Source organism: Lycorma delicatula, chromosome 9, assembly GCF_047948215.1.
Source record: "Lycorma delicatula isolate Av1 chromosome 9, ASM4794821v1, whole genome shotgun sequence".
Taxonomy (NCBI): domain Eukaryota; kingdom Metazoa; phylum Arthropoda; class Insecta; order Hemiptera; family Fulgoridae; genus Lycorma; species Lycorma delicatula.
Genome location: NC_134463.1, coordinates 60,992,542 through 61,009,564, shown reverse-complemented (window position 1 = coordinate 61,009,564; position 17,023 = coordinate 60,992,542). Strand labels below are relative to the sequence as shown.

The 17,023-nt window shown below is 31.4% G+C and overlaps 1 protein-coding gene across 1 annotated transcript in view; it reads left to right on the top strand.

The window, feature by feature from the left end:
- The window catches only part of LOC142330091 (uncharacterized), a 579,867-nt gene that overhangs the window by 470,999 nt on the left and 91,845 nt on the right, over window positions 1–17,023 (top strand). The window contains exon 4 of the mRNA XM_075375149.1: window positions 5,002–5,119. Coding sequence (XP_075231264.1) covers window positions 5,002–5,119 — 118 coding nt within the window. The remainder of the gene's footprint in view (window positions 1–5,001; window positions 5,120–17,023) is intronic.

Genomic DNA, 17,023 nt, shown 5'->3' with positions numbered 1-17,023 from the left:
AACATTTTTTTTAGATTTATTATCACACTTGGAATTATTTAAAAAAATAATTTTACTCGAATGTTTCCGATTGAGTATGGGACCCCAAAAATGAGAAAAAAACTTTTTTCGCAATTGCAAATAGTTATGCTCAAAACGTATTTTTTTTTTAACAATAAAGTCACTGAATGGGGGAACTTCCAGAATAAAACAAAATGGAGAATTTTATTTTATTTCGATTTTAATTTATTTAAAATCAGTTTTAGTTGGTAGTTTAATCATCAAAAAGCCCATAAATTTTCAAAAGGTCGAAAATATAATTTTCAAAGTTGTGATTCAAGATTAAAATTATTGTTTTATTTTGTTGAACATCTTGGCCTCAAAAATTATATATTTTTTTATGTCGATGAAGACAACCGAAGAACTGAACATTTTTGGTTCTCTATTCATTTGTTTGTAGTTTTGAAAAGAACAAGAACACAAAACAATAGTCCCGCCGTTCAACTTTCATTATGTCAACCACGAGTATAGAAATAATAAGTTTTTTTAATATTTATTTAACTATTTATTATATAAATTTAGAAATAAATATTTTTACATAAAAATATTAAAAAAATCATGATTTTTGGTTATTGTTTTTTAATAAAAAAAAAACTTCAAAAATTATAAACATGGATTGCATAACGCTACGGCGCAGCCGGGGTAATTTATGCAATCCATAGGTAATTTTTTTTTAATCTTAGAGTTTGGGGTTTTTTCTAAAGTTAGAAATAAGCTGATTTTTAAAATAATATTTTATCAGTCTTCTTTATATCATGATGGCTATTTTCTACACATATAATTTTATTTTTCGAAGGAATTTGATGGAGGGTCAATGAAGCATTCCTTTGGGTCGAGTTGTTTGTCTTATTTTGTTGTCCTTCTATATTTCATCTTCCCTTTTAATTATTTCTACTTAACTATTTCCCTTATGTTCAAACCCTACTTTGTGGGTTTTGTTTAAACGCTTACTGGATACGGCTGCGGGTTTGGGAACATACAAAAACGTTTTGTGTTGTCTCTCCCTACGCACTTCACCAAGAACGGTATTATCTGGTTGTTGTGCAAATAGGGTTACTTGATGTTGAAAAGTTTATTCTGGTAAATCATACTCCCTTAAAACTTCTTAATATATTTAGTATATAAAGACTGTTTTCATGAAGAAGGAAATGATCGCTGTTATTTGTGTTGGGGTTTTTAATGTTTTTCTTTTACGTAATCGATTTATTAAATGTCAATAGTCAATAACTGTGCGTGTAGTTTAAAGTTTTTGGTTGTATACAACCAGTAATTTTTTTACTGCGGTGATCTTCGGGTATCGGTTTTGTGAGCCGTTGGCATTTGTTTCCCTTACTCCTTCCCACACTTTTTATTCCAGCGTTTCTGACATTATAATTTTCAATCTTTCTCGATGTTCTTTTGTGATGTTTGTTTTCCTTTTTCAACTTACCGGAATTCAAAATTATAAACCTGTTTCGTAAATAAGTTTCTTTCTAAAATATCAGCGGGGAAGTCCTTCCAGGTCTTTATCTCTTTCCATGAACCAGGTTAATTTAAGTAGTTACTGTTTAAAAATAAAAAAATCTCAATCTATTATTATTCATTCGGAAAATGTATATTTAAATATACATTAAACTAATCAGTAATAAATTATTTCTCTTTTACTGAAGATGCTTTAAAAAAAAACGAGAGGCACATCTATGATGTTAAATTAAACAGATAACAATATAAGATGTTTTAGATAGGTTACTAAAAGTGTTTATATTTAGTAATAAATTTTTTTCAATTTATACGATTCTAAGGAGTATAATATCTATAAATGCCTGTATTAACATAATCACATTTCCGTACCTTAATAACGATCAATTAATTAATGAACAGTATTTATTTCTGGTTTAGTTTTTTTACTGGTCATTTATTATTATCCTTAACCAGATTTCAGTAATTTATTCCTATCACTGGGTCTATAGTTTTATGTTTTATAAATCTTTCGACTTATTATTTTTATAAACAAATTCTACATTTCAATAAATGTATTAACCGATCACTGTGGCGGAATAATAGTGTTTCATCCGGAAATCCCGGGTTCGAATCCCGGACAGGCACGGCATTTTTCATACGCTATAAAATTACATTTTCAGTATCCCACGGATAAGCTTCAAGCTATCTGGGCGAAATCATCAAGCATAAACGAGTGATACATTTTTAGTTATTATTAAAAAAAATTCGTCTCCTTTTTTTGAAATGCAGGTTGAAGTGGAGGTTTCAATAATGTTTGTGTTATTTACTTTCATTCTAATACACTACGTAAACGTAATCGTTTTTTATGTTTAACAATCAAATTGTTCCTCTAATTTTAGATTTTATGTAAAATTTTTGTTAACGGCTTTTATTGTACATTTGTTTACGAATGTATTTCATCAAAAATCTGCGTTTAAGATCTTAAAATATAATTAAAATACACTGTATTCTATAATATAATATTGGTTGACAGCATTTCGCCAAAAATAATTGGTTATAATGAATTTTAATTGTTTTATTTGCGTAGCTCATTTTAATATTTTTGTAATGTGATTGTTTAAAAGGACGAATTAATAATTGGCAACAGTAATTTTAACACGTTTATATAAAATCTGTCCTTAGGGACTAAATAGAAGTGAAATAATATCAAATGTGCCATTTAAATACTGTTTTAATTTTCATTTATTAATTAACTAAATTTTTCGTATTTAGGATTTATTTTCAACGTATTTAATTAATTTTTATAATTATTGTAAGTTGTTAATTAAAAAGAGTATAAATCATTGTGTCACGGTGGGCGTTTAATTTAGGGTTGGGTCACGCAAATTAAGCTATTTTTATCTTTACCATCTCTTTTGGAAAAAAAAATCAGAAAATTATTTTTTAATTTAAATTTGTTAATTTATTATAGTCTAAATTTATTTCTAATGACGTTAATTATCGCAATAATTTCTCTTAATAAAATAACTTATGTTTTTTTGACAATAAATTCCCAACAGTGTTTTTATAACAGCGATGGATTTTAATTATACTTTGTAGTTTATTAGAAATAGTTCCGCTATTAGTAATAACAATCGGTTAGTTGACCTATTTTCAGTATTGCAGTATGTTTACATGAAGCTTTTCATTCTATAACATCGTAATATATATGACGTCAAATGGGATTAAAATTAATTATAGAAATTGTAAAGTTGTTTGTGTAACTTTTAGAAAAGTTTTCTAGTACATCAACATTATTAGTCGTATTATTAATTAATTTTGCATTAATATTTATTTTTTCTTATACGTACAATTTTTTTTTTTAATTTCTTTTCGTTTTTGTAATTTATATTACGAAACTGCAAATTATTTGATTTTATTTATAAGATTTCCATTTATTTATTTTTATATTGTTAAAAATAAAACTAAAAATTAACTAACATATTTTTTAACCACTTATTTAATCTAGTACAGTCATACAAAACGCAAGAAAAAGTTTTTAAATTAAAATAAAAAATGTTAACATGAAACCGCGTATAAATAAATAATATTGTTTTATGTGTAATTATGAAAACAAATGGATTAAAAAAAAAACCGGTAAAATGAAAAGTTTTATATATATATATATTACAAATATAAATATATATAAATAAATAAATAAATATAAAAAATATATATATAAATATAATATAATTATAAATATATTTTTTTTTGTCTTTAGTCATTTGACTGGTTTGATGCAGCTTTCCAAGATTCCCTATCTAGTGTCAGTCGTTTCATTTCGGTATACCTCCTACATCCTACATCCCTAACAATTTGTTTTACATATTCCAAACGTTACCTGCCTGCACAATTTTTCCCTCCTGCCTGTCCTTCCAATATTAAAGTGACTATTCCATGATACCTTAATATTTAGCTTATAAGTCTTCTTTAAAATATATTTTCCAAATGCTTCTTTCTTCATCAATTTGCCGCAACACCACTTCATTTGTCACTTTATCCACCCATCTGATTTCTAATATTCTCCTATTGCACCACATTTCAAAAGCTTCTTCTCTTCTCTTCTCAGGTTCGGCGATATATATATATATATTTTTTTTTTCTATTTATTTATATATTTTTTTATTAAACTGGCTTAAAGCTCTTTCTTTTCCATCGTAAAAAAGCATTATAATGTTGCTAGTGTACACACACATATATATATCCATGCCCCTAGTTATATAAATTTATATATACTCCATTATATATACGTGTATATATTGCATTGTTTTGCGATAGAAAGGAGTATTAGTTGAATTTACAGTCATTGTTACGGATGTAACAAATGTAAAACGCTTCAGATTCGAGACGGACTTGTCAGGTCTATTTTCTCCAAGAATATTGATGTCACTATACTGCCTGTCGTGAACGAGTGAAGACATTTGTATATTTATATTTAGACTATACTTTTTTCTGTGGAAATTCTATATTAAATTCGTGGCTAAAATCGTTGCAATTATAGCTGCTATGTAACATTTTCAATTAATTATATTTTTCGTTTTATGTTATCGGTATGAATTATGAAAATTTTTCTCTCCATTATCTGCCATTTTCTTGGTTAAATTTGGTAATTAAAAAACGATTGCTTTAAACATACGGTATTAGTACCGGCAACATTGCGCATAACGTACACCTTTTTTTTGTTAAAACGTTTATAAAATTTTAATATCAAATCCTATTAAACTTATAAAATATTGAGAATTCTCTTGTTACTTTGTATTGTACTGTAATGACTTATGAACATCTCCTTTTTCAGTATTAGTAAATAGTTATATTTTGCAGTTGTGCATGGTTTTAGTTTAGTTTATTATATTTTCGCTTTCTCCGTCACTTTAATGGCAAAATCGATTTTTTTTTTGTATGATTAAGTTATATTTTTTTTTTTAAATGAATGTTCTTTATTTGATGATTTTTATAATCGGGTTATTTTTTTGCTTTTTTTAGGTGTCGACGCGACCATGGAGCGCTGGAACACCCACTAGTGACCTAACAAGGCTGTGTTACCACAAAAAGAAATTAGCGGGGCACCCTCATCCTTCCCATCAAGAGGCCAAAAAATTAGGTAAGCATTTGTAATATTCTAATTAATATATTTCTAGCCCGCCGGGATGGTCTAGTGTTTTAACTCGTCGCAAATCAGTTGTTTAACAGCTGATTTTTGAAGCCGGAAGTTCTGATGTTTAAATCCTAGTAGAGTGTAGTTGCTTTTATACGGATTTGTATTCTATACAGTCTATATCGGTGTACTTTTCTGGTTGGTTCACACGTTTTAGGCATGATCGGCCTTACTCTTTACAAGACTGTACCTCATTTACGTGCCATACAGATCATCCTCATATTTCAATGGGCCATTGGGGGAGGGAATTGTTCATAGTTGAATATATTATAACGTACACATTAGGAAAATAAAAATGTTTCTCTTATTCTACAACTGTATATATAAAACGATTTATTATTTGGTGTTCGTTTCGACTTTAAATTTAAATGTGAAACTCTAGGAAGACAATTCTGAATTAAAATTAGTCTTATTTTTATTATTAATATTAATAATTTATGTATTACGCATTTTTTAAGCTAAGTTTTTAGAAGAATTAACAATTTTGAAGAATGTCAGTCTTAAATATATATATATATATATATATATATCTTTAATGTGTGTCTATTATTGCCTAAGCTTCTTTTTCTGTTCAAATTTTGGGATTATTTACTATGCGGTAAGTTTTATATGTATTTTTGTATGTATATATATATATATATTTTCTTTAAGTTATATCGATACTGGGAATCGAACCCCATATATTAACCTAATAATCCTAACTACTATGCCAGTAACTTTTAAAAATTATGTTATGTGTACTGGGCGTTCCTTAAAATTCCATATATTGGAAAAGTAAACATTTTTTTATTAAGTCCAGGAAAAGATACAAAACATATAAATCATCTCAAGGAACGTTCCTTGTTTATTTCCTAAACGTTTATTTTTTCCTTTGTATGGAAACTTATGGGGTTAACGTGTTCTTCAGCAGTGGAGGACACTCGTCGAAATATGTTTTAAAAGCAATGTTAGTTACGTAGAGCATTTTTTTTTTTTTTTTGTCTTCAGTCATTTGACTGGTTTGATGCAGCTCTCCAAGATTCCCTATCTAGTGCTAGTCGTTTCATTTCAGTATACCCTCTACATCCTACATCCCTAACAATTTGTTTTACATATTCCAAACGTGGCCTGCCTACACAATTTTTCCCTTCTACCTGTCCTTCCAAAATTAAAGCGACTATTCCAGGATGCCTTAGTATGTGGCCTATAAGTCTGTCTCTTCTTTTAACTATATTTTTCCAAATGCTTCTTTCTTCATCTATTTGCCGCAATACCTCCTCATTTGTCACTTTATCCACCCATCTGATTTTTAACATTCTCCTATAGCACCACATTTCGAAAGCTTCTAACCTTTTCTTCTCAGATACTCCAATTGTCCAGGTTTCACTTCCATATAAAGCGACACTCCAAACATACACTTTCAAAAATCTTTTCCTGACATTTAAATTAATTTTTGATGTAAACAACTTATATTTCTTACTGAAGGCTCGTTTAGCTTGTGCTATTCGGCATTTTATATCGCTCCTGCTTCGTCCATCTTTAGTAATTCTACTTCCCAAATAACAAAATTCTTCTACCTCCATAATCTTTTCTCCTCCTATTTTCACATTCAGTGGTCCAGCTTTGTTATTTCTACTACATTTCATTACTTTTGTTTTGTTCTTGTTTATTTTCATGCGATAGTTCTTGCGTAGGACTTCATCTATGCCGTTCATTGTTTCTTCTAAATCCTTTTTATTCTCGGCTAGAATTACTATATCATCAGCAAATCGTAGCATCTTTATCTTTTCACCTTGTACTGTTACACCGAATCTAAATTGTTCTTTAACATCATTAACTGCTAGTTCCATGTAAAGATTAAAAAGTAACGGAGATAGAGAACATCCTTGTCGGACTCCCTTTCTTATTATGGCTTCTTTCTTATGTTCTTCAATTGCTACTGTTGCTGTTTGGTTCCTGTACATGTTAGCAATTGTTCTTCTATCTCTGTATTTGAACCCTAATTTTTTTAAAATGCTGAACATTTTATTCCAGTCTACGTTATCGAATGCCTTTTCTAGGTCTATAAACGCCAAGTATGTTGGTTTGTTTTTCTTTAATCTTCCTTCTACTATTAATCTGAGGCCTAAAATTGCTTCCCTTGTCCCTATACTTTTCCTGAAACCAAATTGGTCTTCTCCTAACACTTCCTCCACTCTCCTCTCAATTCTTCTGTATAGAATTCTAGTTAAGATTTTTGATGCATGACTAGTTAAACTAATTGTTCTGTATTCTTCACATTTATCTGCCCCTGATTTCTTTGGTATCATTACCATAACACTTTTTTTGAAGTCTGACGGAAATTCCCCTTTTTCATAAATATTACACACCAGTTTGTATAATCTATCAATCGCCTCCTCCCCTGCACTGCGCAGTAATTCTACAGGTATTCCATCTATTCCAGGAGCCTTTCTGCCATTTAAATCTTTTAATGCTCTCTTAAATTCAGATCTCAGTATTGTTTCTCCCATTTCATCCTCCTCAACTTCCTCTTTTTCCTCTATAAAACCATTTTCTAATTCATTTCCTCCGTATAACTCTTCAATATATTCCACCCATCTATCGACTTTACCTTTCGTATTATATATAGGTGTACCATCTTTGTTTAACACATTATTAGATTTTAATTTATGTACCCCAAAATTTTCCTTAACTTTCCTGTATGCTCCGTCTATTTTACCAATGTTCATTTCTCTTTCCACTTCTGAACACTTTTCTTTAATCCACTCTTCTTTCGCCAGTTTGCACTTCCTGTTTATAGCATTTCTTAATTGCCGATAGTTCCTTTTACTTTCTTCATCACTAGCATTCTTATATTTTCTACGTTCATCCATCAGCTGCAATATATCGTCTGAAACCCAAGGTTTTCTACCGGTTCTCTTTATTCCGCCTAAGTTTGCTTCTGCTGATTTAAGAATTTCCTTTTTAACATTCTCCCATTCTTCTTGTACATTTTCTATCTTATCTTTTTTACTCAGACCTCTTGCGATGTCCTCCTCAAAAATCTTCTTTACCTCCTCTTCCTCAAGCTTCTCTAAATTCCACCAATTCATCTGACACCTTTTCTTCAGGTTTTTAAACCCCAATCTACATTTCATTATCACCAAATTATGGTCGCTATCAATGTCTGCTCCAGGGTAAGTTTTGCAGTCCACGAGTTGATTTCTAAATCTTTGCTTAACCATGATATAATCTATCTGATACCTTGCAGTATCGCCTGGCTTTTTCCAAGTGTATATCCTTCTATTATGATTTTTAAATTGGGTGTTGGCAATTACTAAATTATACTTCGTGCAAAACTCTATAAGTCGGTCCCCTCTTTCATTCCTTTTGCCCAGCCCGTATTCACCCACTATATTTCCTTCCTTGCCTTTTCCAATGCTTGCATTCCAATCTCCAACTATTATTAAATTTTCATCTCCTTTTACGTGTTTAATTGCTTCATCAATCTCTTCGTATACACATTCTACCTCATCATCATCATGGGCGCTTGTAGGCATATAGACGTTAACAATCGTTGTCGGTTTAGGTTTTGATTTTATCCTTATTACAATGACTCTATCGCTATGCATCTTGAAATACTCCACTCTCCTCCCTATTTTCTTGTTCATCACGAAACCTACCCCTGCCTGCCCATTATTTGACGCTGAGTTAATTACTCTAAAGTCACCCGACCAAAAGTCGCCTTCCTCTTCCCACCGAACCTCACTAATTCCTACTATATCCACGTTTACCCTATCCATTTCCCTTTTTAAATTCTCTAGCCTACCAACCTTTTTTAAGCTTCTAACATTCCACGCTCCGACTCGTACAATGTTATTTTTTACTTTTCTGGTGACCCCTTCCTTAGTAGTCCCCACCCGGAGATCCGAACGGGGGACTATTTTACCTCCGGAATATTTTACCAAGGAAGGCGCCTCCATTATTGTTTTTGAAAATGCAGAGCCACATTTTCTTGGAAAAAAAAAACAGCTGTAGTTTTCCATTGCTTTCAGCTGCGCAGTACTCAGAGGACTGAGTGATGTTGATACGGCCGTTTAAGTCATTGTGACTTACGCCCCTAACAACTACTGAAAGAGCTGCTGCCCTCTTTCAGGAATCATTCCTTAGTCTGGCTCTCAACAGATACCTCTCCGATATGGTTGCACCTTCGGTCCAGCTACTCTGTATCCCTGAGCACTCAAGCCCCCTCACCAACGGCAAGGTCTCATGATTCATAGAGAAGGACGTAGAGCATATTAGGTATAAATAAATTTGTTTTCATAAAAAAAAAAAAATGCATATATTTTTGTATGTATGGAAACTTATGTGATGCCTGTATATTTTTGAACAGAACTGGGCTTTTTAAATCAGTTACGTAACCTACGAGCGTTTTAGAAAGAAAAAAATATTTGAAGCATGATTTAATTCAGTTTTTTCATTAATTTGTCGATTTTATAGCTTTCGTATATTTTTACATGTTTTTATAATGGCGATATATATCAAACGGATATTGAAATAAAATTTGAGAATAAACATTCCAGAACCTTCTACAAAAAATTGTAAAACGTGATCAGCATGTCGATTGTCAAACATCCATTATCAGTTAATATATTTTTTTTAAACGATGTTTAATAAATAAATAAAAGTTTACAAATATTTTCCAAACAGTACGTAAACATTTTGTATCATTGTATCTTCATCAGTAGAGTTTTTAGTGATTTTGATTATTTCTAAGCTAACTTTTTATTTACTTCGCCATGCGAAAGGGTGACTGTCCCAGAGCGTACATGGATGGTGTCTTGATCCCACAAACGGAGAGTGCGCGGTACCTAGGACTTCATCTTAATCGGCGTTTGACCTAGAAGTGTCACGAGAGGATGAAAAGAAAACAACTGAACGCGAAGTATAGGGAACTGCATTGATTCCCTATACGGAGAAGCTCACGCCTCACGTTGTCCAATAAAGTTCTGTTTTACACAGCAGTTATCCTACGACCAATCTGGACTTACGTCGTGGAGTTGTTGGGAACAGCAAGTAATAGTAACATAGATATTATACAACGCTTCCAGAACAAAGTAACGAGAGCAATTTCAGAGGCACCATGGTTCACACGGAACGATGAAATTCATGAAAACCTGGAGTTTCCGACGGTTTGTGAGGGTTTGAGACAGCGCAGCGTTTAATCAACGACTTGAAAATCACGTCAGCCACTTAGCAAACAATTTGCTTGATAACAGCAGGGACGTCCGAAGGTTGTAACGTCTCCATGTGTTTGACTTAGGGGTTACTGAATGACAGTTTGATAAATGACAGCGCCAAATCTAGTGATATTCTTGTTTACTTTACGAGGTGTGGCTATTAAATAACGAGACCAATGCTGCTACAGAAGAACTGCGCATGCGCCAAATGACGACCGACAGCTGTGTAACGTGAAGTCTTCTCTTTAGATTGTTGCCACTCCAGTTTCTGTGGACATATTAGTCTGGCCGTGGCCTTCGTTTGGGTAACATCTGTTTTTTTTTTTTTTTTATTTTCCCGAAAAAATTATAAGTGTTTTATTAGAGCAAAGAATTGTGAAATTTCATACGAAACTAGGAAAACCGCTACTGAAACTTATGTTTTATTAAAAAAAAAGTATATGGCAATGAATGTTTATCACATTTGCCAGTTTTTGAGTGGTTTAAGCGTTTCCAAGATGGCCGAGAAGACGTTGAAGATGATGATCAAATTTCAAAGCGATGACGATTGTTTTTTTCGATATTCATGGGATTGTGTACCTTCACTGGATTCTTGAAGGTCAAACTATTGATCAATATTACTACTTTGAGATCCTTGCTCAACTCCGTGGAAAAATAAGAAAAAAACGACTCAAATTGTGGAACAGCAAATCATCAGGGGTTTTTCATCAGGACAATGCACCGGCTGACGCTGTATTGTTTGTCAAGACGTTTCTAGCCAAGTATGACATCCCAGTGTTAGACCATCCGCCTTATTCGCCTGTCTGGTACCATCTGACCTTTATCTGTTCTACAACGTCAAATCTGCATTAAAAAGAATAAGATTTCAGACCGTTGAAGCTGTGAAAGAAAAAGCGCCACGCGTCATGAAAGAGCTCACAGAAGCAGACTTCCAGCACCGATTCGATCAGTGGGAAATTCGCATGGAGCGTTGTAGGGATAGAAGAGGGGTTTATATTGAAGGGGATAATAAATAAATATATATAAATTTAAAGTAGAATATTTTACAGCATTAGTCTCGTTATATAATAGCCACACCTCGTATTTCTTTATTTTTTTTTATTTTACTGATTTTTTTGTTATTTATTAGTATTTTGTTTTTATTGACTATGAAGTGTTGGGAGAGATATATTCTTTTACTAACGAACTTTAAAATTACTGTTTACTGATAACTATTTTTATGAGTTAATATGGGGATTTCTGAAGAACTCTTTATCATGTGCTTGTTATCAAAAGATTTACTTATGGTTCCACTTTAAGGAGCCGATTGTAATTTTGTAGATTGTAGAAAAATGAACTTTTTATTTACGTATTGAATTGTCCAAAATAATATTTTATCATTTTACATTTGCAAGTATTTATTTTTTCCGTAAGTATAGAAACACCGATTTTGGTGTTTCTTAAATGGTTTTTTTTTTTTTTGTTTCCGAGTACTGAATTTATTATTTATTTGTTAATTTTTCTTTGTTCTGCATTATTCTTATTTAATTTTGTTATGTGTTTTTTGATTTATTTTTTTAATTTCTTTCTGCTTATTAACGATAAGTATTCTATAATCAAAAAGCACATGCAGTATTTATTTTTGAGCTGTTTTCCTATTCTTTCAGTTCTACGTAGGATTATTTTCATCTTCGAGAGAATGAATTGTAATATGTTACTGTAATGAGAGTGAGAGAGAAAGAGGGAGTGACGAGAGATATACCTGTAAAGTTATTTTGGTATTTTGTGTTAAAGTTTAAACTTTTAGTACTATATCGTGTAGATGTAGCTTTTATAAAGGTTGAATACATTACTTGCAATTCAAACAAGACGTGTGTGTTTGTGTACATTCAGACTTCATTTTCCATTGTACTCGATTCAAATTGAGTTTAATAACAAAGTTGCAAGCCAACTTAAGTTTTGAGAAAGAGCGACCGGCCGGCTAACCGAACCGAACGGATGGGTCTCGCGTATGATTGTATACGAACATATAGAATCGGTTAGGCGGTAGGCAGAGCTGTGGTACTACGGGCGTCACGCCGTCTGTTTTCCTTGTTTGGAATTATAAAACCGAGTTCGTGTAATGTGTTTCTTCTCTTTGCCTGTGTTCGCTTTTCTCTTTATTTGCTTAACGACCTCACCAAACTCTCTTTTACCCTTCCCACGCAATTTATTTAGTAAACTTAACTAGTATTTTGTTTGAAAAAAGAAGATAAATAAAAGAAATATAAGGTAATAGAATATAAAAGAATAGGATTCTAAAGTATAATTTTCTTTCTCTTTTTGTTTATCAGATCGTTATTTTCTTTATGTTGTTGCCATATTACCCAATAATCATTTTACCTTTTTTATTTCCCCTTTATTTATAATCGTTTGATCGTTCTTTGCTGCTTTGATTTTGTTTCTTGTAAAAAAGTTTTAGCTTTTTATTTTTTAGCGAAGTAATTTACTAACCTTTTCTTATAATACGGATGAATTTTGTAGTAGCAGTGCTTTGATTATCCCGATAGTAAATTTCACGGTAGACTGGATTTTGTTCTTTATTTTTACTAGTATAAAACTTTAATTTTGTTTACCGTTTGTTAAATTTATTATTTAATTAAAATATCTTTTTACAGAATTATTGTCTTATTACAATTGTAACATTTTTTTTCTTTTAAGAAGGATAATTCAGGTTGAATTAAATCTAGTCCAATTTTATTCTTATAAAATTGTTATTTTTATTTTACAAGAAGTTAATGATTTTTCTACGGGCGGTTCTAACGGAAGTAATTTTATTAGGTAATAGAATGGATTATAAGTAATGAAAAGAATGTAACTCCAAGTCGGGAATCGAATGTAGAACTTTTGTTGTGTAAGCCATTGTTTTATTAATGAGCTAATCATCCATTTGGAAACTGGCACAACTACTTATATTGTTCAACTAAATAATTTCATATCGCACAATTCTGAAAATGGGCGAGGGATTTTTCTTAATGTCGTTTGATATAGATGCCTTTTTAACATTTAGAGGAGAATATACAGAGTGATTCAGGAGGATAGGACAATACTTTGCCAACTCATTCTAGAGGCTAAAAATAAGAAAAAAGTTTAAATAAATGTAGGTCCGAAAACGCTTCGTTAGCGAGTTATACAGGATGTAAGATTTCGCCCGAGTTTCAGTTCCTCCGGGTAAATTAAGGATTTCTGAAATTCTGGGAAGGTCAATTAAGGGGTAAATTTAATTGTTTCTTATGGTTATTGAGCCGGGAAATCGAAAAAAGTAGGTCCCAAAACTGTATCTCTCTTAGTTTCTAACATATCCCATGTAAAACGCCAAGAAATAGGCTCAAAAAACACATTTTTTTTACGTTTGACTTACAATAACGTTGTTAAATTGGCAATAAATCATATACAATTCTTTCACTAGTATGATTTTTCACTTATATAATTAATTATTAACCGATATCATTGACAGTTCTAATAAAGAAATGCTTTATTATTATATAACAACTTATTTTAACATCGTTATGATTTAAAATATTTTTCATTTCGTAAACAATTCTTACAACTCTTTGAAGAACTTAATTGAATGTGTGTGTTTTTCATCTTGAAAATTATTTTACGTGTTCGGATAAATAAAAGTATTAATTTTTTGCTTTGTACTTCTTTCTCAGTCTGAATTATGGTTGTATGCACGTGAAGCAATTGAGGTTAAACTAGCACCAATCATAATTGGTTTTTCTGAGAGTAATTGTGTTCAATATACAAACAATTACTATAATGAGGAGAGATAAAAAATACAAAAGATCTTTTGTATAGTTGAATATAATATAACCTACATTCCAGGAGTGCTTTGAATGCTTAATACTGATCAGTGAAAAAGAATAAACAAAAAGCCGTTATCTCTTTTAGTTTCCCTAGTAAATCTGGAAAAAGGTGCTTATTATTAAAAATAAGTATGTTTTATATCATCTGCAATCTTATACTTTTGGTAATTAACCAAATAAATCTTTTGAATATATTGTCCAAACTGATAAAAAAAAATCAAAATCGATTTCTTAAAACTTCCTTATTGTCACGCTATTTTTATTAAATTATATTGGGTACACGCCATTTTTACTTTTTTGTACGAAGTAAAGGAAGCATTGTGATTGCGAAAAATTTCGGTTTTCAGATTTCAACGGAAATATCCATGTGATTAGATTCGGCGTGACGTCTGAATGTATGTACGTATTTATCTCGCATAACTCAACAACAATTAGCAATATGATGAAATTATTTATTTAGGACTGTTGTAACATCTAGTCGTGCACTTTCCCTTTTGATTGCAATCGACTGAGCCAAAAGTGTCCAAAAAATCGCGAAATCCAAAACAAAAAATTGAATTTTGGACTTTTTCTTAACTGCAGTAATCAGCCCTCATTGAGAGCTTTTCAACGATATATCGTAAGTGATAATTATTTTCATTGGTTCCAGAGTTATAGCCAGATAAAATTTTAATTAATGAAATATTTGGATTTTACAAGGGTAAGGCACATCGGTTTGAATCCGACTTCATTTCCTTTTTTTTTAACTTAAATATATTGATTTATTAATAATTAACCTCTGATTATTAATATATATATATATATATATATATATATGTAATTTAATAGGCATGAAGTGTTGCGGTGTCCACAAAATCTGATGTGTTGTCCACATCAGATTTTTTTTTATTTGTTGAGTAAATAAATAATTTATTATGAAGAATGAGCAAGAATACAATTTTATAGCATGCTATAGAGTTTCTGATAGTGAAAGATTTTTCAAATAGTTTTAATTTTATAATTTGGAAGAAAAGGATCGCCATTTATTTTTTTGTTGATGTCTGTTGAGAGACGACGAGTATTTGACTTTAAAAACTATTTGTGAACGAGCTTTCAGATATGTTGGTGTTAACTCCTTTTCACGTAGTAAGATTTGGCTTGTTTGAATATGTATTTCATCCATTTCTTTATTCCTGTAATAAACAATTAGATGACTGGAGTATTTTGAATCGATAAATATATTTAACAAGGTAGTCACGTATAATAAGTCAATATAACTATAGATTTACTTGGAAGACTTGGAGTATTTTTTGGATGTGACAGAATCTTCCCTTATTCTAGTTCATTGACACTTCTCTTTTTGTCATCGACATCATTTTACACTGCTGTTTAGATTTTTAATTGCTGATAACTATTTCGGATAGGGAATAGATGTATCTTTGATTGTTAGGAGATCGGTGATTTCATTACCTTCTAACCGGCAGTGAAAAAGAATCCATTGAAAAAATATTTTTTCTCTGTCGTACAGAAATCATGTTTTTCTACGTTTTCATGAATACATGTATGTTATTTCAATGATTGTAATTTACCGTTTTAATAGCAAATTTTCATGAATTAAATTTTTTACTGGAATTTATATTCCAAAACATCCTATATTAAATTTTTTTATATAATGATTTCCAAAATGACGGTAGAACGGGAAAAAAATTGTACGTGCATCCTACTTCAGCACCATTTAAATATTAGACATTAATATTTTGTATAGATTCGAGGTCTGTTTCAGAAAATAAGTGAACTTTATTTTTTAAAATTTTTATTATTAATTTTACAATTATTGGTCCTTGTCCCCTTCAAAGTACTTCCCTCTCTTATTCACACACTTTTCCCAACGGTGTGTTTCCACTACGCTCAGCAGTCCTGGAAATCCTCATTTGAAATGGTCTTTAAGGTTCGTGACGAATTTGCTTTAATGTCATCAATAGTCTCAAAACGGCGTCCTTTCATCACTGATTTTAATTTCAGAAATAAGAAAAAATTGCAAGGAGCCAGGTGTGGATTATAGACATGCTGAGGGAGAACAGTCATCTGATTTTTGGTACAAAACTGACGAATTGACAAAGCTGAGTGTGCAGGCTCATTGTCATGATGAAAGAACCCAGAGTTGTCTCGCCACAACTCTGAACCCTTTTTGTGGATTTTTTCACGTAATCATTGTAAACCGCCTTGAAAGTACATACGGTTTACTATTTCACCTTGAGACAAGAAATCAAAATGCACGATTCCATTCACATCGAAAAAACAGAGACTATAACTTTGACATTGGATCGAGACTGACGTGCTTTCTTGGGGAGCGGACATATTTTACCAATCCATTGTAATAATTGGACATTTGTTTCGATGATGTAGCCTTATACCGCTTTCGTCTCCCGTTATGATCCTTTGCATGAATGTTTCATCATCATCGGGTTGTTCAAGAAGTTGCTGACAAACGTCCATTCGATGTTCTTTCTGCTGTTCATCATCAAACGAGGAACAAACTTTGTTGTAACTCGATGCATGTTCAATTTTTTAGTCAGAATGTCATGGCATGATCCAATTGAGATGCTAACTTCTGCAAGTTCTCTGACAGTCAATTGGTGATTTGACGCACCAGATCGTTATTTTTCTGAACCCGGGTGAAATCAGTTGAAGACGAAGGCATTCTTAGTCGAGGGTCATCTTCAGTTGATTTACAACCGCTTTTAAATCGTGAAAACCATTCGTTTCATTGCGTACATTGTTATAATTTTTATTAAAAAATTTAATCCAGATAAACTTTTCTATTCGATTGAGAAATATAATCGTGG